This window comes from Plutella xylostella, chromosome 3 (assembly GCF_932276165.1).
Source record: "Plutella xylostella chromosome 3, ilPluXylo3.1, whole genome shotgun sequence".
NCBI classification, from domain to species: domain Eukaryota; kingdom Metazoa; phylum Arthropoda; class Insecta; order Lepidoptera; family Plutellidae; genus Plutella; species Plutella xylostella.
Window position 1 is genome coordinate 9233429 of NC_063983.1, and position 25502 is coordinate 9258930.

The 25502-nt window shown below is 36.1% G+C and overlaps 1 protein-coding gene, 1 long non-coding RNA gene and 1 other non-coding gene across 4 annotated transcripts in view; 2 read left to right on the plus strand and 1 right to left on the minus strand.

Annotated features, from left to right (window-relative positions):
* The window catches only part of LOC105395324 (rho-related GTP-binding protein RhoN), a 94250-nt gene extending 75855 nt beyond the window's left edge, over positions 1-18395 (plus strand). For both annotated transcript variants that reach the window (XM_048622662.1, XM_048622659.1), the window contains 4 exons: positions 14006-14115; positions 14497-14631; positions 15665-15811; positions 16308-18395. In XM_048622662.1, coding sequence (XP_048478619.1) covers positions 14006-14115; positions 14497-14631; positions 15665-15811; positions 16308-16385 — 470 coding nt within the window. In that variant the 3' untranslated portion in view covers positions 16386-18395. The remainder of the gene's footprint in view (positions 1-14005; positions 14116-14496; positions 14632-15664; positions 15812-16307) is intronic.
* On the plus strand, positions 1059-3575 carry LOC125488892. Its single transcript, XR_007266558.1, has 2 exons — positions 1059-1519; positions 3544-3575. It is a non-coding gene; the product is annotated as an uncharacterized LOC125488892 (long non-coding RNA).
* Positions 8755-8827, minus strand: Trnaf-gaa. The gene has a single exon. It is a non-coding gene; the product is annotated as a tRNA-Phe (tRNA).
* Positions 18396-25502: the final 7107 nt, after the last annotated feature.

The following is a 25502-nucleotide window of genomic DNA, read 5'->3' on the forward strand; positions in this document are numbered from 1 at the left end:
GTCCGACTTTGACGTAAACGTTTCGATCAACGTCCTACGGCCTACCTACGGCGTCTACGCGCCAACGTCGGCGTGTGAGGGAGACCGCAACAGTACATTTCTATAGTGAGCATCGTGACGCGGCCTACGGAGTGACGCTGGACGCGACCTACGGCGGAAATAGGAGACCCGGGCCTTATTAGGAAAAACAACGGAAACTGCAGCGATAACGTCATCGTCACCGTCAATATAAACCCCCAAAGTACCTTTGAAAACATTGAAACATATTTATTAGTAAGTTTTTACATTACACGTCAAAAATTTCGTTAGAAACTATGTTACAAATATTATATTAATTATAAGTAACTATAATATTCATTATGTTAACAATAATTTTAATCAATAGTTTAAAAATGTACTCGTAATCAAATCACATTAATTAAAATAATTAAAAAATGATTAAAATAGTCATAGTAACATATCCTAACTAATATTGTAAATGTGAAAGTAACTGTGTCTGTCTGTCTGTCTGTCTGTTACTCTTTCACGCCAAAACTACTGAACGGATTTGAATGAAATTTAGTATACATATAGTCTAGACCCTGAGAAAGAACAAAGGCTGCTTTTTATCCCGGAATTCCCACGGGAAAACTTTTTAAGGCGAAGCGAAGCTTGCGGGAACAGCTATTTGAAATAATTATACAGATAACCTAGAAACGATTCAGTGGAATAGAGCTTTTGCTAGTTATTGAACATCCTGTATGTACATATAATATTATGCATTATTTATACTTTCAAATACAAAAACCGCAGTCGTGTCAATCGCCATGATGAGTTTCACAATAAATTCCATATAAATTCATATTTGTATACTGTTCGTGTTTACTCGGGAGGCCTCGTGCGTGCAAAATTGATATCGGAATCATAGACTTAGTATATACTAGCGTATAGACGAACAAAGCGAGAAAGGGAGAAGAAAATCCCCTACGGAAATTTGGCAAGATAGAAAAGGATAGCGAATCCAATGAAACTGTGACTGGTTTTGAAAGACAGAGCGTCACAATTCAGCACGCGGAAAAACAACCCCTTAGTATTTTGGATTTTTTGCGTACATCGTGGTTTATTTTCAGTAAATCTAATTGTATTCAACAATGGCTACATGTTCTGTGAGTGATTGTGGTGTTAATAATAGAAATAATCCTGAAAATTGCACATTTCACAGGTAAATACCAAAATCGTCATCACTACCATGACCCGTTTATTTTTGGTTAAAATTGGTCTTTTATCCTGTATTAAATATAAAATAATGCCAATGCTGATGTTTACTTTCATATTTTGTGTATGTGGAAGTCCATTTGTTAATAATTTACATGATTTTAGTGGATATATTTTTCATCAATTTATTTTACATGTACGCTAGGGATTGACTCAAATTAATCGATATCATTATCGATATTTTATCTTGAATGATACCTATGAAAATAAATGCTAGCTTGCGTTTAACGTCTCGTATCAGAACCATTTTGTCAGGGCAAGGTAGGTGGGCAGTTCTTCTTTTTAACCTACATAATGAGTAAAAAATTATCCCAAATTCGAAAAAAAAAACTATAGCTTTTTGGTGAACTCTTATCATTTTTATGATAGATTCATGTCTATTCTATCGAAAAAGGTAGTTGGCCGCGTAGTTTACCAATTTTTTCAATATTTTAAGGACATAATACGTGGATAAGGCACAAAAAATTACACCTTCGTCACATTATCTTTTATTTTTTTTTAACGAGATAGTCTTCGTCGTTTGAAATGAAACTTTTTTGATACGCTAATAAACTAAATACCATTTTAGAAAACATATGAAGGAATGGATTTTTAGTAATAACAAAATATTTATTAAGTAGTTATTACCACTCTGTCACAATTTCAGCTAAAATGAAGCTTGTTTTTGTTATAAATATTTTTTCGCTGCTAATTACAGTAAAAAATTAACAGCATAGACGTTAACATCAATGACTAAATTTAATATGATTTTTCCAAAGTTGTACTATTTATAACATAACATATAAACGACCAAAAATAAGTTGACTACCAGGAGACACCAATCGTTACAAAGTGGTAAACGATGTGACAGAGTTGTTATTCTATTAAATATTTGGCAGGGTTTTGGAATAAAACAGTTTTATTTAATAAGAATAATTTAGTAACTTACATATAAATCATTATGGTTTCAATTTAGTCAAAGAATTAACTGGAGATATCTTTATAATTAGTATAACTAATTAAAATCACACTTGAGAACCTCTGGAGACTGAAATATCCGTATTTCAGGAACTTAAAGGACAAATTTGTTCCAACTACATAAATTAATGTTAATCTGCAGAAATAATATTTTCGACAAACTAAAATTTAAGTAATATAACGAAAAATTACGTAATTTCTTAAAGTTTTAATCAGCCATATTTCGAAAGTACAGAAGTGGCTCTTAGAACTTGAAAAACTATTTTTTTTTCTTTTTTAATTACCTTAGAAGCTGGAAGGACTTTAATGAAATCATCAAACATCCGATAAATCAATCTCCACCATATTAAACAGTCTACCACATTCATCGTTTGTTCTTGAGAACAATAGCACGAAATCACCTTTTTCACTAACGAAACTTTTTATTACTGCAGCGCAAGTGTATTGGACGTTCCTTTCGCTTCGTACTTTAACCAAAATGTGTAGTTTCTCTTCAATTTTTCGTTGATGAATATCCTCAGGTTGGAGTGTTTGGTAAGAATGTGACAGATTTGTCGTGTGACAGAGGGGTAAAATGTATTGCAAAGTCGAATAGTATTTAAATAGTAACATAAAATGTATTATTCACATGTTGATTGCAAAGTAATCGTTATTACCAATGCGTAAATAGCAAAATAATAATTTAAATATATTTTATTTTAACAATTATCTACGTGACGAAGCTGTCGCCGAATAAACACACGCACCTCCTGTCACACTTTGCGGGTGGCCGATACGCGGTGTCTGGATCTCTAAGGGGAAATCTTACCAAGGGGGAAAAGGAGATCTTAAACTCTGATCGATGGCAATAAGGACGAGTGGCTCAAACAAATATTTTAAATGGCAACCTACGTGACAGAGTGTAACTACTAAAACATTGGGTGGTGAGAGACAATTTCTCAACAATTTTTATAAATATTTCAGAAATATTTTTAAAATAAATATTTTGTTTTACTAAATAAGTAATACCTTCTGGAGTTTAAATAAAATTGTATATTTTATCTCGTCATATATTTTTTTTCTAACATTATGAAATATACGCAGGATGAAGTGGCAGGAGACAGCCAAGATTCGTATGAAATACACCTCTGTCACGCGGATTTACCACTCTGTAACGTAATTTTAAATACAAAAATATAAATTTATATTTTTGTAAACGTTCACGGCAGTTGTGTTTTTAGTACAATGCACGTTGAAATATAAATAAATAAATAAATATTTGTAAAACTCATGATATTTTCCTCACAACTGGTGGAGACACAGTTATGTAGGTTAAAAAGAAGAACTGCCCAGGTACATCTTTTAACAAATACATAAACTAATTATTTTCTATAATTTGTCCAACAGATTGCCTCCATAGATTTTACTATAATAAGAGGAAAGTGGTTGAGATTAGTTGGACGCGTTGGTTGGAATCCAAAGAAGAACTCTACCATTTGCAGCAATTCGACTTAAGAATGAATGTAAAAAAACTTAATAATTTAGGAAACGAAACTGTAATGAACCAGTTAAATAAATAAATATGTGGGAACATCTCAGACACGGCCATCCGAGGCCTGTAATATGGGTCAGACAGATGATATATCTAAGATTGTTCTGTTTAAAAGTCAATAAAATAAGGAGCTATGAATAAAGTGTTTTTATTTTTATTTATGCATTTTTTTACACTATGTCAAAATTATAATCTGGATAACAACAGTCTATGGAACAACTCTCTCCAAGGGTCGAACATCGAACTTCAATAACTTATCGATGGTCCTCCAAAGTAAAGAAAGGTACATCACTAGCTAATGCACACACTGAAAAATCAAAATTGGTCACGTTTTATCGATCTGTCAGTTCGTCTATACGCTAGTATATACTAAGTCTATGATCGGAATAGTCTGTTGTTTACAGCCGGCTAGCCCACTCTGTTGGTATTGGTACTCCCGTCTGATTGATTATACACGAGAATATAACGAAATACGTATATGTATACATATGTTTACAATATAATGTAAACAACATAATTGTGTAAATTTCATATATACTTACTAGTAGTGAGCGATGTAGTTTTATAACAGATTTTACAGCATAATTTTCATTTTAAATCATGTTATTTAGATAAGCGAATCATTCTGAATAACTATTGGTCTAGAATAGAGTATAGAATAGAATACTCATCATTATATCGAACCATGAAAATATTTTTTTACAAAATAATTTATAAATAAAACACCACAAAAAGTCGGCTTCTTTGCTTAAAGCAATCTCTACCACACAACCTTTCTTCTAAACCTGTTGCGTGAAAGAAAAAATGCATCACCTCTTCTTCATACCACTTTTGTAGCACCCTGCCGTACCCATTGACTTATATATTACTAGCGTAAGGACAGGCCCAACCGTTCTAGAAAATGACACTCTCGCGTTGCCCCTAAAATCTCATAAATCTGTCATAATTTGTATGAATTAGGGCCAGCGAGCGGGTGCCATTTTCTTATGACAAAACGTTCTGACGGGCGTTGGCCGTACCTATGTATTCATGTATTGTAGTACAACCATTGTGGTAAAATGATATGACGATACACATCAGCATACTCCATTAAATTATTATCATTTCGCCACATCACATAAGAGTCGCTAAATTGGATTGGATTGCTTGTACAGTACTCAAAACAATTCAATTACCAAGTTATGTTAATTTAATTTCGCTAACGCTACCCGTTGTTTTGCACGGACGTATTTTAAATGAGGTAGTTTTTTTGCTTTTGCCGACGCTCCCTTATTCAAGATTGAGGCTAAAGAAGATAAATATCTACTTTTACCTTTAGATAAAGGATAAAACGATAAAGGATGCAACATAACATCACACACAAAAAAACAAATTAATTGCTCAATATAAAGGGCATATTATATTTAGGTACCCGCCAACGGGGATATCACTGATAAAATTTAACCCCTATCAGCTGAGCCGAACCATAGACAATACATTGGAAGCTCGCGCTAATGGAAACGTCAACGACACACCTATAGATCCGACTAATCGGCAGGAGCCTAACTAATAGTCGTAGTGAAACTACTGTTCACACTGCGAGCTGGAATAGAATCCGCTGTCACTGCATTCAGGACAATTTGTGTATGGAAATGTTATATGAAGCCTTTATGTTTACACCTAACTACACAGTGTATCACGAATATATCTTTGATCAAAATATCCTTCCGCCCTAAGGTTGGCTGGAAAAAATCGCTTTAAGCGATAAGACCGCCATTTTTGTACATAAATGTGTTAGTATTTAAGTTAAGTAAGTTTATTTTATGTGTGTGTACAAATAAAGAATATTCTATCTATATCTATATATATCAGAAGGTAGCAAAAACACTTACCCCCTTATTCATAGAGAAGTTACAGAACGTTTTAACTAATAAACTGTTTTGTCCCTCTCTGTCAAAGAACAAATTGTATTTGTTAAAACGTATTGTAACTTTTCTATGAATAAGGGGGTTAAGATTTACTGGTCTATCGACATCTATGAAAGCAATAGACTTGTATGTGCCTAGACTTTATTCTAAAGTTTATTTCTACAACCTGAGCGGTACTTACATTATATACCTACTTATATGGTTATAGAAAGTAAATAAACGAGACGCCATCAACAGTTAAGCTGGGATGTAACTGTGGGCTAGGTACAGGTTACACCAGATATAAGTGCTTTTTTTTTTATTTATTTTTCTTCATTGCACAATATACAAAAGTAATTATGTACAATTAGGTGGACTTAATGCTAAAAGCATTTTCTACCAGTCAACCTGCAGGAGGTACAGGGAGTAAAATGTATGGGAGTGCAAAAAAAAAGAACTTAGTTAAGACAATTTTAGCAAAGAAAACTAAATATGTACTACTACTACTTAAATACTGCTTTATAGTTTTATAATATCTTAATATTTATAGGTACTATTTTAGTTTAGGTTTATTAGTCGTAGATCACATTTTATTCTGTTTTATTTAATAAATCTCAGTGCTTACCTACAAGGTACCTTAAACACAAAAACTTTAAGTAGATTGTGATCTATCCTTAGTTTTATACGAAATATACTTTGGTCTTAGATTAACAATGTACCTACGAACAAGATGGAGTCAGGTCAAAAGAAATGTCTCGACAAATAACACCCCACTTCTTTCACTGAGCTCTTATTTTGAATTAGTTCCGTTAGAAGATTGGTGACTTTATTCATTGGTACAATGGTTGTCATTAGGTTAAACTTAAAACCGTTTGACAATAAGCATAAACCGGTCATTTTTTGTTGCTTTTTTGTGTGCGATACTCCGTCTTGTTAGTATAGCGTTAATCTAAGGCAGCGTTCCCACTACGCCGGACCGGCAGATCTGCCGCGCCGGTAAATCTGCCGGAAGAGCTAGTGGCTGTACAATTTATATGAAGCTATTCACATTATCCCGGGTCCGGCATTTTTGCCGAGCCCGGCATTTCTACCGAACGTTTTGTCACTACGAATTGCCGGTAGAACGACCGGGCCCGGAGTAATGTGAACGAGTTTGTGCCGGTATCTGTCCCCCGCTCGCCCCGCTCGTGCTCCCCTCGCCCCGCCCGTGTTCCACTCACGTCATTCGGCTCGCATGTTCTGGTAAAAGTAGACGTTTAGCATGGATATTCAAGCAGAAACTTTAATTACACTTGTCCAAGAGAGACCTGTTCTGTGGGATAAGACCGAAGACGTCTATAAAGACAAACACTAGTGAAAATCTTTCCCGTAAAATAGGGTGCACCCAATGTTTTCTTTTATTTTGCCTTCTATTAAGATACCACCACAACACAACAATTTCGTCGTCCATTGTGCGCGCAGGTCCAAATTCAACTGAGGGTGAGGACTGTCTGAATTTCTTCCGGGATCCGATGTAATGTGAACACTCTGTCCGGTGTCCGGTTTTCGGCAGATCTGCCGGTCCGGCGTAGTGGGAACGCTGCCTTAAAGGGTTAGACTATTTAATAAAAAAAATAATAAAAAAAACACGCACTCACGCCTTGTACTAATGTACTCCCTTGCGGGGTAGGCAGAGGTGCATTGCTGCACCCACTTTTCGCCAGAGTGTATGTTAGTCCCAATGTAATAGGGGGCGGGCCTATTGCCATTTTGCGGGCACATCCAAGACCCGAGAACAAATATCTGTGTTTAAACAAATATCTGCCCCAGCCGGGAATCGAACCCGGGACCATCGGCTCAGTAGTCAGGGTCACTAACCACTACGCCATTCGGTCGTCTTTATATTTGTATTTAATATCTTTCGTCTTTGTATTTAATATAGATTGAATATTCTTCGACAACCTCGTCTAGTTCCTTCGTCTGCAACAGATCTTTCACCTATGACTTCTTACATTACAACCTGTTAGCGCTGTTGGGGGTTACCTATATCTTGTGTTGAGTGTACGGCGGCGGTTGATCTTGCGAACTGTGGGGAGGACGACGACCCCTCGCTCCCGGGGCTACATTGTGTGGAAGTGGAAACGGGAATGCTATTAGTTATTATTGGTTGGGTATATCTGGTCTTTGGGGCTGATATAGGTTAAGTTTTTAACCCTCGACGAAAAAAGAGGACTGTTATAAGTTTAATGTGGCTGTGTATCTGTCTGTGCTAGCGTAGCTCTCCAACGGCTGAACCGATTTTCGCAGTACCTAGAGGGCAATTTATTTGAAAGGTTTTAGATGAGATGTAGAGTCAATAATTTTGGGATGAAAAGTCAGTTTCAGAGACCTCGAGAGTTTCATTAGTATGATAAGTAGAAGAAGCCTTAATTTTACATGTAGTGTACACCTATAATTATCAGTGCATTTAGTTTTAAGTCTAGTTTTAAAACAGTGATTGTATAATGTAACTGATGTTGGTGAACCTAATAAATAAATAAAAATAAATAAATGATAACTACTTATATCTACCTAATATTGAAACACCAACCACTGCTAAGTAACAGGTTTAAATTTTGCATTTAACGGGAAGGTTAAAACTCAATAATGCGTCTATATAGATGCCATTTCTATGCTTTCCAGTAGAAGCCTACTCCACACTAGTGGTCCGCTACTCTGGAAAAGCCGTTTATTTCTCAACACTCTGTTGTTTTATTCTAAACTCTAAATATATTACACTAACGGTCACGTCCCACCTCATGTTTATGTATCAGCGTTGTTTTCTTTAGCACCTGTATTTTGTTTACTAAACACTTTTTTCGCTGAAAATTATTTTCGGTGCTAAGTAGGTATCTTGTTAGTTTCAGTAGTTTGTAGGTTAGGTAAATAATAAGTATGTATGCCATTTAATAATGTAAATATAATTTATAAATTAATATAAAAATTGTAACATTATGAGGTTGTACCTATTTATAATAACAAAATGTACACATATCAAAATCACTATTTCGTTATCTAATCGTCTGAATATATAAATACAGTTTACTAGACTAGTATCAATTCAGTATACATTTTGTTAAAAAAATACGAAAAAACAAAAGAAGATTCTGCCGAAACCCGGGATTGAACCGGGGACCTTTAGATCTTCAGTCTAACGCTCTCCCAACTGAGCTATTTCGGCGATGTACTCTGTTGCGAAAATACAAATCACTATACACAGTCAACTTTATGCGGTGACGACATAACCTTGAATGTTTTTGCATAAAGATAACACTATCCGCCACAGAAACTCTTGGTCTCGATTTTATTAATTTTAATTAAAACCCAGTCGAATCGAACTGCAAATGAACAGTTCTCGGATGGATGATCACAGCCGTTCACCGAGGCATGCCCGGTGGGAAGCCAATCTCTCAACCAAATGTGCTCAATCGGAGGGTAACAGATTCCATTCGATTAGCGTCGCCTCGTGTCTCTTGTGCAGCGCTCGAGGTTATTTTGGTTGTCTTTATGCAGGTAATATATGTACTCGTACCTAGACCTTGGTACATAATATTATGTGATTTGATTAAGTAGTAAAGACAAGAAGGGTCGAATGGTTGGTACTCAGTACTGAGAAAGAAGCTATGTGTAAGCCTTGTCTGTCTAAGGACCAGTTTTTTGATGCGCAAAAATTACGGAAAAAAAAACAGCGTTATATTTATTTATTTATCTAATACTTTATTGGACAAATATGAGAGATATAAATGTACAAAAGGTGGACTTAATGCTTAAAGCATTTTATAGTTTTACTTACATAAGTATGTACTAAAGTAAGTAGGTAATTGTTTTGATGAACACATTATTTATAATCTAATAAATAAAACCTAATTATTAAATTAAAGATTATAGTATTTCGTGTAGCGTGAAAACACCTAGTTTCAGTGCAATAATTCATCGATATTCGGCATAACATTTCGCCGATCACTGAACTGTGAACCTGCAAACAGGACCTCAGTATGCAGTGAATGTACCAGAGGTGCAGCAATAACACGGAGATGTCGAATTCACTGACCTATTTACTCACACCACCCTGTATTTCGATGGTTTATTGCATGGGTTCCAAACTTTATAATATCTTTGGTTTATTGCATGGGTTCGCAACCTATTTTAATCTAGTACCTACTAGTAGGTATTTTTGGCGTGTCAATAAAAACACGCAGTTAAAAATACTTCTGTACTACTATTTGCCCAGATTCCCTGGGGAAAAATAATTATAATGTTGGGTAAAGTTAAGGAGAAAAGACAAAGGACTCGTGCTCCTGCTAGATGGTGTGGCCAAACCCAATCTCATCTGCAACTCCGCCTGCACGAAGCTCTTCACACTGCTGCAGACAGGAGCACCTGGAGGATACTGTCCCGGCCTAACCTCAATGGGGCGTTGACGGACGGAATTCTACGGGGGAGCGACTTTGATAATTATGACTATTTACGGTGCTCGATTTTTATTTTGTAGATCTGTAGTACACTGTACTCAGTAGCTCAAACATTTGGAGACAGATTACCACCTATCAAGTGAATACAATTATTATCAGCAAAAAGGCGGTACTACAGACGTAGGTATACATAGTTATAAAAGTTATGAAGATAATAAACATCACGTATCAATTCATCACGTGATTAGCTACAAGATATTGGATCAAGATCAAACATATCCCCCGGATTATCTCACAGCTCTAAACCCCCACAATGGCTTATATCTAACATCAACATTGTGCACACGGCGTATTGTGTACGGCCATATTGAACACGCTTTGATCTACAAATAGCCCTTGTATCTGTGACCGCAAATGGTTGATAGCCACATTTGAAATGGATTGAATTTGCGTTAAAATTTAAAAGTAACATCATTAATTTTGCAAAGATTATTTCTAATTATATATACAATGCGACAAACTTATCTATTCCGTTGAGAGCGAACTAAATTGATCCATATCTCATATTACTTACTAATGAATTATATGTATTATATTGATATAAATAGATTAGGTACATGGGTTTATTAAAACCACAAGAGCGAATTACCCCTACTGGCAAACTTAAAATTCTATAGAATGAAGAAATATTAAACATTTACGTGAGCTCTCACCGGAACAGGATAAGTTTGTGACACTGTATTTGGCTACTGATAATAATTTTTAAAAAAATATGCTGATTGATAATCTGTATTTTAGTAGTTTTTAAAACGGACTTGATTGGCACTTCATCCTGAATTACGAGGAGGCCCATCTGATGACATGCAGACAAACGTTAAATACACTCACTCACGAGCAATAAAAATATTTGTGCAATAAAGTATTAAATAAAATAACATAAATAAAAAGTTAAATAGAACACAACATTCACGTTTTACGTGACTGAGTATAAATGCTAAGGGTGCGGTAGCAATGAATGAGTAAACCCGTAAACAACGAATGTAAGTGCATTCCGCGACCAAGTGCGGTTTAGATTTCAGTGTAATGGCGGCTCTGGGCACTGACCCACTTCAGGAAGTGCAAATGTCGACGCTTCCTGTAAATTGATTTTAATTTATCTATCTACTGAATTTATAGTTAAGCTGAGTTTATACGACAGCAAATGCAGGTTTTGATATAGGTTTATTATTAATAAGTATATCAGCCAACTATTTTCTACCAGCTTGAATTCAATCGCTACTAAAATTACACTCACGAGCAATGAAAAAGTTCCAGTGACAATGCACCAAATTACAGAAAAGACTATCTAGCTTAATGATGCTGTCTGCAATATTGAATACATATAAATGTGCACCAGAATATTATAAATTAAAAATGTAAACAAAAAATGTTGAATAAAAAGTTAAGTAGTGACGCAATTGGGTAAGTAATACGAGGTATAAAAACGAATGGTATAACATTCACAAGGTATACGCCCATATGATATAAATTTATTAAGTATAACGATCACTGTGCATAACAAACGAAGGGCATAATTACTAAATACATAATTTCGTTAAGAATAACGTTCAAAAAGTATAATTTCAATTGATATAACGATTAAAATGCATAACGTTTATAACATATATTCTACAACGGATATAATTATCATAATGTATAATGCACAAAAAGTATAAAAGATTGTCGTATCGTATTTTCATTATTATTGACGTTATGTGTGGGGAACGCTCCGCTCCGCTTCGCTGCGCTCCGCTTTAGTTTCGCCGAACATGTGCACCTAACACGCTCCTCCTCGCTTTGCTCGTCGTCGCACCTATCTTTAGGTTTTGGTACTAGGGGTTTTGACATTATTATTATTATTGGCGCTATTTGGGGAGACGCTCCGCTCCGCTTCGCTGCGCTCCGCTTTGGTTTCGACGAACATGTGCACCTAACACGCTCCTCCTCGCTTTGCTCGTCGTCGCACCTATCTTTAGGTTTTGGTACTAGGGGTTTTGACATTATTATTATTATTGGAGCTATGTGGGGAGACGCTCCGCTCCGCTTCGCTGCGCTCCGCTTTGGTTTCGACGAACATGTGCACCTAACACGCTCCTCCTCGCTTTGCTCGTCGTCGCACCTATCTTTAGGTTTTGGTACTAGGGGTTTTGACATTATTATTATTATTGGAGCTATGTGGGGAGACGCTCCGCTCCGCTTCGCTGCGCTCCGCTTTGGTTTCGACGAACATGTGCACCTAACACGCTCCTCCTCGCTTTGCTCGTCGTCGCACCTATCTTCAGGTTTTGGTACTAGGGGTTTTGACATTATTATTATTATTGGAGCTATGTGGGGAGACGCTCCGCTCCGCTTCGCTGCGCTCCGCTTTGGTTTCGACGAACATGTGCACCTAACACGCTCCTCCTCGCTTTGCTCGTCGTCGTACCTATCTTTAGGTTTTGGTGCTAGGGGATTTGACGGTGTTGGGTAATTAAACACAGATTATGAACTTTATACTAAATGATAGTATATATTTTAATCGATATACGTAATGTATGTTATACGAATTGATATTAGTCCTCGTAAGTATTATATATTTTGATTTTATATAAAATGTACGTTATACCAATTGAATCTTATACCTTATGAAAATATAGATTTTGTTGTTATACGTAACGTTCATTATATGTTGTGAACGTTATTAATGTGAAATTATACATTTCGTTTTTATACGTCGCAATACGCACCCGACGCAATTTTGTAAATTGAACTGTCACTTTGCTCGTAAGTGTACACAGACCTGTGTAAATACAGGTCTGTGTAAGTGTATAATTTCTGTGGCATGGCAGATATAACTTATTACTAAAAGGAGATGTTACCTGTTACCGAAACCTTAATCCTGTCTTAACAGTCCCAGTGCGCTACCGTCTTAAATAGATACTCTACGGAGGGTCTTTACTCAATCAACTTGGTAGATGCTCGGTAGCCTTAACCATTCGTTAACTGGATTAAAGGGAATTAATCATTTCATCTCGAGAGATACGGTTTAGGGTAGCATTGTTACTTGTCAAGGTAATATTATGTACCTATGTATTGATGAACATTGGAAATATGGGGACATGTGATATTTATCTTAGCAAAAACAAAAGTTTACGTTTTCTCGCATACAAAGTGGCGCCCCTAGCGGAAACTATCATTAATCTTTTGACAGGTAATTGATGAAGATGACATACATTAAAGAAACCTAAACTTTTTTCATTTTGTTAATAGCAATTAACACTGTGCTAGAGGCTCAGCTATTAATTATACTACAGCATTACCATTTCACGCCAGTAAAAAAATTACGACACTTTTATCGGAAAACTTTAAAAAGATCATTGTATTTTTTTCTAAACAGCTATTTTTACTGTAATTATTATTGTGTCTTCATTGCTAGATTGAGAATAACCTGTAGGTATATCGACTACATAGCAGTAAGTAAAATATTATAGCTATCAAAATCCAAAACTAAAGCATACCACATCTTTCATCGTTCAATAAGCTGACGAAGATTAAACGCCCACAAATTAATATTCAGGAAACATGAATTTTGCAATGAATGAATTGAATTGTAACTATTTAAATCTGAAATAGGGGTACTTATAAGATGGGAGGCTTTTAAGATTAAAAATTTAACATAGGCTACTTGTAAAGGGGTAATAATGTTTGTACCTATATTTGTAACTGAAAAATACTGAAATCGGTCAGCACAACGCACTAATGCGGCCTCGCCCTAAGTGTTCCTCGGAAAACAGGAATGGTACCCATAAGAGCTAATACTAACAAAAAATATGCGAAATCGATGGATATCAGGACATACGCCTATCCCCTTAAACATAATATTGTAGCAACTACCTATAGAAACTAATCTCTATTTATTTTCTCCGTAGGTACAAGTTCGTACGACACGGTGCGGCCGCTCGCCTACTCCGAAGCTAAAATCTTCGTGCTCTGCTTCAACATCGGCGAGCCTGAGACACTGCACAATGCCGCTGCTAAGGTTGGTATTTCCGCCACTGGAAATAGCAAGAAATACAGTAAAATATAATACAGAAGTCAGAGTAAAAAGTTGCTCAAAAAGGCACCAGCTCAGCTTGTGCTGTAGACAATAAAGGCCACAGCTCTAGTTTTCAGCCGGCTCTTGTAATGTGACTGTAACTTGAGCTGTAACTATGGAGGCCATGCAAGAAACCCAATACTTTGTTGTTGCTTAGTAAAAAACTGTAAGAAGCGCTAAAATATCTAATCATAAAAAATCGCTTTAAGCGATAAGACCGCCATTTGTAAATATGTGTCAGATTTTAAAAAAAAAATTATCCGTGTTTTATGTCTACAAATTATGCTTACCATATCTTAGTAACCTCCCCTTCTCTTCCCACAGTGGTACCGCGAAGTCCGCACGCACGGGGGCTCGGCTCCAGTGCTGCTGTGCGGCTGCAAGGCGGACCTGCGCCACGACCAGGAAACTCTCGCCATGCTGGCCAAGCTGAAGATGCACCCCGTCACTAGCGAAGAGGTAGGGAACCATATTGAACTAAGATTATGGACAGATTCTTGGTGTAGACCAAATGATCCCGATTAGCGTGCTAAAGAACCTAGAGATTCCAGAGGACCAGCGGCTCCCGGTTAGTGTCTTAAGAAATCCTGGAATTCTAGAGGACCAGCATTTCCCTAAGGAAGCCAGGGATTCCAGAAGCCCTCCAGGGTTCCGCGAAAATTCTACCATACTGAAATTAAGGAGCAAGGAGTAAGCCAGGTTTCCGCCTAAAAAACGGTAAACCAAAAATACTTATTAGGGCGTTGCGCAGCGTTGCAGCGTCGTTGCTGCGTAGTTTTCAATATATTTTTATGACATGCCCCATTGACGACTTACGCAGCGCAACGCACAAATGGGGCCTCGCCCTTAGTTTTTCACAAAGGCCAGGGATTCTAGGGGCCCTTAAAGGTACCGCGAGAATTCCAGAATTTTTAAACTAAGCACTAAGTACCTATAAGCTCAAATTATGACATAATATAATATGCGAACTATTCAAAGTATAATATTTATCATGTCACAGACCTCTTGACTTGTTGTTGGAAATGTGACACCGACTCTGCTTGCTAGGTGATCAAATTGTGAAAACTATGCGAGGTCACTCCAATTGAGGATTGCTCAATTGGCGAGCATATGGAGCGTATTAATTAGGCCTTCCATTGCCATTAAGAAATACGATTGTGTTATTGTTTTAGTTTTTATTGAATGATATACATTCAACTGTTGCCCTGAATTCTTTGCCTGGATTAACATTCATACAATAAAATTGTTCGTCAATGACGTATGTCTCCAACTTTGACTTGGCAAGATTATCATCATCAGTGGCATCTTTGTCCATTATTTCCAACTCCTTCATTGACTGATTCACTTATTTTGATGTCAGACACTATTTAGATCTTGCAAGTTACACATCTCAGGTTTTTAACAACCTGCTTCATGTAACCAAGAAAAAAACGTACCGTTGACTTCCCTCACCATTTCATCAACAATAATTTGACCTTCATCATCTTTTCAGGCCTTATCAGTGGCGAGACAGCTCGGGGCCACCACATACGTGGAGACATCAGCCAGGGCGTCCAGCAAAGGAGTGAAGGACGCCTTCGAAGTGGCAGCCCTAGCCGCCCTCGGGAAACTCAACAAGCAACCAGGCAAACAGCAACAGGTAATAAAAATATATGGCAAGAAAACATAGTAAACAACACATCATCTGCTAAAATTCAATAAAATTAAATTATAAATCCCGAATAAAAGGTATAGATAATGCCTATGAATACGGTAAATCAACAGATAAAATAGTAAATGTAAATAACAAAAGAACAGATAAAATATCTATAATTTGGTCAATAAAATCCTGGACCATTTATTAAATTCACACTGTTTTCCTAGAATAAAATGAATCTTAAGAGTATAATAATTATGTGTTATATTATCCAAATCTCTATTTCCTTAGCTTTACCTATGGAGAAACAAAATTATGAAAAAACAAATTTAAAGGTAAACGTTTCTAAAACTTGTCTACGTGTTTATTTTCAACCTCTTTTGAACTTTTACGCTTTTAATTACTCTCGTATCTTAGTTGTCTTGTGATGTGAGTCTCGTATGTAAAAATGTTTAACTATGCGGAATTATTGGTCTAATTATTCTGTCATTTGTTTCAGAAGGTCGGCCGAAGCAAAAGCAAGCGTGACCTGAAGGCCGAACTAAAAGGACGTGCCAAAAGCTGTTGTGTTATGTGATCCGTGGCTGGCCATCCATCGAGGTGGCCGAACGACTGCTAAGAGACCTAACTATTATCTTCTAAGTACCCTTTGAACCTTCTATGTCGAAATTCATGAAGAGAATCCAAGAGGTGTAGAAGACGAAAAGTTCCGGGCCAAGGTATCCTCCTTGAGGCACGCCTGACCTAATACGAGATACGATTGAAATATTCAAAACCTATTCCATATGGCGATATTTTCATTAATAACTTGTATCGTGTACATAATTGATGTTACATAATATTAGGTTATAGGTATAAGAGACTATGACTTGAAAAGGAACAATATTAGCTGGTGTCTGTATCAAAAGCTTTGTGAATGAGTTCCTGAGTTTGTTATCTTGATGAATTTTCTACAAGAAACGCTATTTGAAAAGAAGGTGCAATGTGAAGTGACCCTTAGGGTAAGGTGTGAGAGAAAGCCTGTGATAAATTAAATTGAGGAAACGTAGAAAATTACGGATAGGTATGGTAGACAGAGTAAAATTTCAAGTTTACTTTATTTGGGAGTATTCAAAAGAGAATAAGTAAAGTAACATTTAAAGTTTAAGATGGTATTTACAGCGTATTATTGTAATTGGATATTATATGATATTGAGTGTTTTCATATACATTTGCGTAGACGAATGAAAATCGATGTTTTTCTATGACTGTAGCATTTTCAAATATGAAAATTATAAATTTCTCTCTGTATTGGACTTAACATCCATAGCTAATAATAATCGTGTGTGTTGTCTATGATAATGTGTAAAAAATTGGCCTAAATGATAATTATTGTTATATACAAATATTGTAAAAAAATGCACAACATTGGACAATATATGAAAGTTACGGAGGTCCAGTACGCTAAAGTAGGTTCACGTCCATATTTATCTGTGTTACATGTTGTCTGTTCGTTTATTAATATTATTATGAAATGTACCTACTTATATCGTAAAAATAACCAAAGCTTGAAATACTGTGACGTTCGTACATTATGATGACATAATTTACCAAGGTAAAGCTAAAACGAGGTTTAGTTACAATCTCGACGAATTCCGAGTTTTTTCATTCCTTCTACGTGAGATACAACATAAAAATAACCTGAAATCCTCAATGAAATTTTCTGAACCACCTATTATAAGAAAAAAATCGGTACCTACATTATAACTACACGTGGATACATTTATATTGGTATATAATAATATGATGTCTAAAAATAATTGTCACCGTGCATTTTAAATTCAATTGTTTTTATTTTATAATTAGTAAGAACCTAAGTAGTTGGAGTTTTAACATCCATCATGTATTTTAGATAATATTATTATTGATCAATGAGTACCTACATATTTAATTAGTTTAATACTTTTAAAAACTATTATTATGTGTTGTATTTGTAAGTGGATATCAAGCTTTAAATTCAATGTTAGCTTTAATTATTTAGAAAAAATACGTATTTACTGTAAAAAAATATTATTTTAGATTATGTGACCTAAAGCCTAAAGGTGAATTAAGTTTTGTTAGAATACATAATTCTTATTCTATTGTTCTGTTAATATTCCCCCTAACATTCACAGTATGTTTATTAGATGACAGGGTGTTTTTGTTCAAACATTGTATTTACCTGAAAGCCAACTATAAATGTATGTACATATCAGATATTACCTATTTTTATTCCGTATCAAAGTCCGCTTTATTTCTACTTCTTTAACAGAGTATCTTTTTAAAAAAGGCTGTTGTTTTCTAAAGCCTTTAGGTGCAAATTTTTCCATAGTCGGTTATCTAACCGACAGGGATTGATTTATAAATTAAACGTCATCTCCATATAAAATTCATGACAGATGTGTCAAAAGTCAACCACTACTCCCTGGTTATGCTCTAACCGACTATGGAGAAATTGGCACTAAATGTCGCAGTGAGCCCCAGTCGAGGCGAAATGTTTAGGCCACTTTGAATGTTGTTTCTAGACTAAATATAGCTATACTATGAATATAGCGTTCGATGTTTTGAACATGATTTGTTTTATTTATCTCTTTCTTCCTTGTTACTAAAATGCTTGTAGCATTAAGTCCACCCTTTGTACACTTATTCTTATATGTGTGCAATAAAGGAATAAAATAAAAATAAATAAAAACCTTCAACATAGTTTCTCCTGTACTTCCTGTGGGTTGACTGGTAGAAAATGCTTTTAGCATTAAGTCCACCGTTTGTACACTTATTTATAAATTTGTGCAATAAAGGATGTAACATAGTTAATTTGCTTACTTTATAAATAAAGGATTAAATAAATAAATAATAATATGGTAGGAGTAATAGGAGAGAGGTGGAAGATCCAGTTTCCCTGAAAACGAACTGTTATAGGATTTAGAAATTTTAGAATGGTCTTTTCATAAACAAAACTCTCCACATCAAACGTATTTTCAAAAAAATAAGTTTTAAATTATTTACATTCAAAAGTCATTTTTTATATCAGTAACTTTGCTACACCAAGAAGACGTTAACGTCTAAAACTTCTGCAGAAGTATTACTATTCCCCATAGCCATATACAATATACTACCCTGTAACAACGATTCTCAGCCACAACAACTTTGAGTTAGAATTTATCGCAAAGCGGGTTTGTTCCAAACTGTCCCTATAGGGGGTTTCTAGCGGAGCGGTGGTAGCTCAGTCGGGTGAGCGCCCGCTTCTCAATCAAGAGATGCGGGTTCGAATCCCGGCGCTGACATGTAGGTACCAATGAGTTCTTTTAACTTAAGTACTATGTATACCATCGCTCTTACGGTGAAGGAAAACATCGTGAGGAAACCTGCATATCTAGATCTAGCACATCTAGATATGTGAACCCACCAACCCGCAGTGGACCAGCGTGGTGGGAAATGGTCCAAGCTTAGGAAGGCAGTTTAGACCTTGGGGATATGCACAAAGGTCCCACTCGAGAGAGCCAGGTGCAGGTACTTACACCCCCACAGAGAATAGAATAGAATAGAATAGGATAGGGGGTTTCTACTTCCCGGCAAGCTTTTACAGGGGGGTCACTCTATATTACGAAAAACTAATTTTCGGTGCGCTTTTACGCGAGCCACGACTCTATCTAGTTAGGTACAGTCGAACTATAAAGTCCGGAAAATAAAGAGTGCGATTTTGCTAAGGCCCTGTTCCACTATGTGTGGTTAGTGGCTACTTGTGAGATAAAATACAAGCTGTCACTCTCTGTTATTATATTTTTGACAGTGACAGCATGTATTTTATCTCACAAGTAGCCACTAACCAGACATTGTGGAACAGGGCCTAAGACTTTTTATCTTTGTCAGTTATTCACTTACTTTTACATACATTTTAAAAATAAAGTACCGATCGATAATGTTTTTTTAACGTATTTGTGCTTTAATAAATATAAAAGATCCACTTCCGTTTTCAGGACTTAAAAGTTGGACTGTACTTACATAATATTTTAAACGTGATTGCACGACAGCTCACGTTCGCTTGTTTTTCGTTAGTATAGAGTAACTCTCCTGTTATGCGATGTTTAAGCGTCTTTAAATGCGAGATAAAGTCTTACTCACACGTTTTAAAATGAATGAATTTTGTTTTGCAAGTTTTGCAACGCAAGAGGGCAATTTACTAGAGAAAGAGACGTTTTAAAATGCTGATTTTTGTTTCAAAGCTAGGTATGGGCACAGACAATATACCTACTTACCTAATACTGGTAGGTATGGGTTAGTAATTAATTATTAATAAATAAGTAAGTATATACTCACTTTCCCAACCTGTCCCTGAGCGTGTGTTCCCCCTCTCTTAAAAATATTCTGTGCTACCTGGTGGGCCTGGCGTATCCAGGATGCAGGTAACTCCTGGCTGGGATAGTGCAATTCAAGCAATAAATCAATCAAAATTAATAAATAAGTAAGTAATAAGGAATTTACATGGATAGTAGCAGCTCCACAAGTTACGCGATACTAAGTTAGTTACTATCCGAAAGGGCATCCAGTTTTAACATGAAGACATAAATTTTCTTGTAATCCTCCCCCAAAATTTGTTATCCGTTGTAATAAAGGTGTCCTTAAGCTGTCCCTGGGCTACAGCCGCTGTCAAATAAACTTGTGTACCAAAGAGTAAGATAAAAAATATATGGACAAGATGGTGTACTTATCACATGTATACGAAAAGAAAGAAAAAAAACTGCCGCATTTAGTTTACTGTCAAATTCAACCTAATGACAACCGTTGTACTAATGAATAAGGTCACACAAAACACATCTTATACCCGAACTAATTCAAAATAAGGACTCAGTGGTAGGGGTAGAAGTAGGGGGTTATTTGTCGAGACGTTTCTTTTGCACTGACACTCCATCTTGTTCTTACATTTGTCAATCTAAGACCTGAGTATATTTTGTACTACAAAATAAATAACCAACAACAATGACCGTTATAATGTAAGCAACTCGCGTCACATCCCCCAGGTACACTCGAGATCAAAACTTCTGTAATGGGAAAACTGTTTGTCGAAGATTATACTGAGCTTTGTTGTGTCTCGGAGGAATCGTGATGGGGTCTGTGTAGCGTGTTGTGTAGCTTTACAAAAAAAGAAAGATTTAAGGGTTATTGGAGGTACGGTCAGCTGCATAAGTAACTATACACTTTTGTACTTTGTCAAACTGCTTAGATATCAAGCCTTCACGTCAATGTCTGAAGGGATGACAAGGCAGTTTATGATTTTGACTAGGTACATAAGTGTATAGCTACTTATGCAGCTGACTGTACTTATCACACACCACACACGCCATTCGTGAGATAATATTCTATTTTATTACTTAATTTTTTTTTATAAATTTTAAAATCACACAGAAATTTAGAGTTTTTACTAAAATTTAAAACAAAAAAATATTTTTTCTATGCTATTTATTGTACTTGATTTATCCTGTCCTGACGATCAAATCAACAAAAAGGAGAATGGGTAAATTAATTGCGTCCATCAACTATAAAATCCATTCACCATGAATCGTGCTACCACTGAATCGTAAAATAAAATTGTATAAGTCCCTATCTGTTACAGGAGATTTTGGCGCACTGAAAATATTTGAATTCGTATAGAAAAAAGGCTTTACTTTTGGAAAAAAAGCTACCGGAACTGTGAAAGCGGTGAGCAAAGCTGGATCAACGCCGTTAGGCTTTCAATGGAATATAGAGGCGCCATGTTCTCTATGGTATTCTATTTTGTTAGAAATACACACTCACGAGCATCGCACAATGTAAAAGCTCCACTTACTAAATGGCGACACTAAAATATGACCCCAACTTTTTAAACATTTAATTTTAGAATTTGAACAAAACAATTATTTACGTTTTGCGTTGGCAATATTCTAATGCGCTGTTAAATGTTAGTACTTCAGTAATGTAGACGGCGTCATTAAGCTACTTTTTGCCGTTTAGTAGTTTGGCGCTTTTTTTCACTGAAACTTTTTCATACTTAATACATAATAGGTACCTGCTGACAAAATATTAAAATTACTGAAATAAATGAAGATTTTATCGTAAATTCAACTAAGCCACTGTCCTCACCGAGTGAGGTCGTTGGTCCAGCGGGCGGGCGTCCCACGCTACGCCTCTGTCTGCCAATACGTTATTGAACTATAATTCCAAAGTCACAGAAGAACAAAGCACCCACTCGCTAGTCGCTACAACAGAGATAGAACAGAATATAAAATTCAGTCGAAGTGGCAATTATCCTCAAATCGGGGACTGAGCTGAACGAACGAACGAATAAGTGAATGAAAGACTGAACTTTCCTCTCCGTCGAACTCTAGTGTCGATTAAGTGGCAATTTTGTCGAAACAAGGAGTCGAGGTGTCCAACTAATGGTTTGTCGACTTACTTGAGATATTGTCGAGAGGACTGCTTATGATAAATGAACTAAATGTCTTGAAAAGTTGGATTTAATGTGTTGTTTGCTGGTATTTTTACCTCGCGGTTGAAAAAGGGGGATGTCTTAAGTTTGGTGTGTGTCTATGTTTCTTTCCGTCGTTGATTCGAATTCGACTTTGACGCCTGAATTGTTGGTTTATAGTTAATTAGTTAGTTTAGAAAAAGTTCTATTGACAATAGCACAAAATTACTCCTAAACGGAAAAGGCTAGCTTAAAGACACCGTCTTTCAATATTGTGTACTCGTATATTACCTCAGCTTATAAAACAAGGAATAAGTCTGGAATAAGTCCACAACAGATGTCCCCAGACCCTGTATATCACTTAAGTACAAACTGCTGGTGATATTAAAAGGTCCAAGTCTGAACGTGACCGAGTTCAGAAACATATTCGTCCTTCCCTTTATTAAAAAAAGTCCCAAAATATTTCGCAAATTGTAAGCGGAGGACGTGGATATTGCATTTAATAAATTCATCCGGCTGTATGTGACAGCGCCCGTGCTTCCGCTGTGGAAAAAAGAAAACATGAAATTAGGTAGCCATTTTGTTTGTATTCAGAGATAGTAAAACTAATGTCTGGATTAAGTCCGGATTAGATAGCTATCATCATCAGCTAATAATCATCCACTGCTGGACATAGGCCTCTCCCAAGGAGCGCTACAACACTCGGTCCTCGGCCTTTCTCATCCAACCGCTACCCGCCATAGCGGGATAGCTAGATAGCTATAATATAATAGGTGGGTATTAGCGACTGCCATTTTCAATAACTGAATTCCAAATTCAGAATAACACTACAGACTACCTACTAAATTTAGAAACACAGGAGGAAAAATAACTTTTTCCTTAAATAATTTGTGGAATAATAATCTATTCCCCATTATCAGGTAACAAGGGACTAAGGCCCAGTGTTACATAAAATTTGATATGTACCTACTAGTTTTTACTGTGCCTGAGCATGAGTTATGTATGACTCTATGAAATACCCTTCTATAATCATTTATTTATGTATGACTCTATGAAATACCCTTCTATAATCATTTATTATAGATGATTCCAAAACTTGAACTCAATACAAAGTATCCACCGTCTAAATAGGAAACGATTTGTGTTCACTGACATCAATTTCCACGGGACTTCGTTTTATGGGCAACAGTTGTACCTTAAGCTATAGTATTTAACACCCACTATTCTTTGTCTTCTGCCGCCTGTACGGGACAAGTAAAGTGAATGTTGTAGTTTCAGTTGAAATGGAAGTTAAAGTTGAAACAAACTCAAGCGGTGCAGTTGTTCAGTTAATGGCGATTGAGCTCTGTATTGGTTATGTTACATGGGCGAAGTTCCACTTTCAAAATACCGACACCAAATAGCCGACAACTCTCTTAGCACAAGCTTGCTTGTATTGGGGTCCACCGACCCGCACTAGGCCACGGTGGTGGACTAGGCCTATAACTTTTCCTTAAATTCAAGGAGACCCGAGCCCCAGCAGTGGGGGCATGATGGGTTGTGTAGAACTAAAGTTGTTCAGAATGATCCTCCGACCCTCATTTTGGCTTACTATACTTATACCTTTTTAGCATCCTGTATTTTATCATATTATACCACTTACCGCCTACTTAGGTATCTACCGTAACATTTTATCAGATTAGATTGAAATTCTCTTGTGTTATTTGAAATCCTATGCAGAATTCCGGTGAAGACTCGCCGACTTCCAATAACCGGGTGTAAAAATTCTAGAAAATTCTAAAATTCCGACTGAATTAATGGGAAATTTCTCCTTGGGTAACATATAGTGAAGCTTTGGTTGAAAATTGTATTTCGCTGTGAATTGTCGTTGGATATTTTCTTAAGGGACGTGACAAAGAAAGTAGGTATTTCTCTGAGCCATTCATAGGTTTAACAGAACAGTTATCCGCTGATGTAAAACAGGGGTGTTATAAGATTGACGTGTGTAGATTTGCATTTGTATTTCTTGACCCAGACAGAGTTTGTAGGGCCGAGACTCGAAGTTTGTCCTTTCGAATGGTTTTTTATAACACCTTTAGGCTATGCTTTAGGTTCAGGTATGTTTTGTGCGATGGTTCCCATTTCCCAACTCCGAACACCTACCGGGTTGGATATTAATATTGTAGTGTTAAGCATTCATAAATAAATAAATAAAACTTCTCTAAATAGTGAATTAAATTCTTCAGTAATTTTAACCTTTTTGCACTAGGTATTATCTTCTCCCCAATAATTTAGTAAATATAATTATTATACTTATATGATACAATATAATCTCTGGGTAGATCTCAGATACTTACAATCATGGAACAAAAGTACAAGTTATAAACTAGGGAACACCCAAATATTCCGAAAAACTTTTTTCCGAATTTGATAACCCCGAATATGTAATTTACGAAATATTGCAATACCGATTTTTTTAAATACTGAATTATAATAATCACGAAAATTATAATTTCGAATATTATAATCACGAATATTGTTATTACGATTGTTAAATATACGAATGTTAAAAAATACGATTACTTTAATATACGAAAAATAAAATACCGATTTATTATAATCACGAAAAAGTCAAATCCCGATCGGAAATATGATAATTCGTGATTTTGACAAAAAAATATAAACGTCTTTAAAACTTTAGAACCAAAACCAAAAGATAGGTGCGACGACGAGCAAAGCGAGGAGGAGCGTGTTAGGTGCACATAGATATCGAAAAACAAAGCGGAGCGAAGCGAAGCGGAGCGGAGCGTTTCAAATTTAGAGCAAAACAATTGCTAGGATTTTTAAGGTGTTTAAACTTAAAAACCTTAGGACCTAAAGATAGGTGCGACGACGAGCAAAGCGAGGAGGAGCGTGTTAGGTGCACATAGATATCGAAAAACAAAGCGGAGCGCAGCGAAGCGGAGCGGAGCGTTTCAAATATAGAGCAAAACAATTGCTACGATTTTTATGGTGTTTAAACTTAAAAACCTTAGGACCTAAACCTAAAGATAGGTGCGACGACGAGCAAAGCGAGGAGGAGCGTGTTAGGTGCACATAGATATCGAAAAACAAAGCGGAGCGCAGCGAAGCGGAGCGGAGCGTTTCAAATTTAGAGCAAAACAATTGCTAGGATTTTTAAGGTGTTTAAACTTAAAAACCTTAGGACCTAAACCTAAAGATAGGTGCGACGACGAGCAAAGCGAGGAGGAGCGT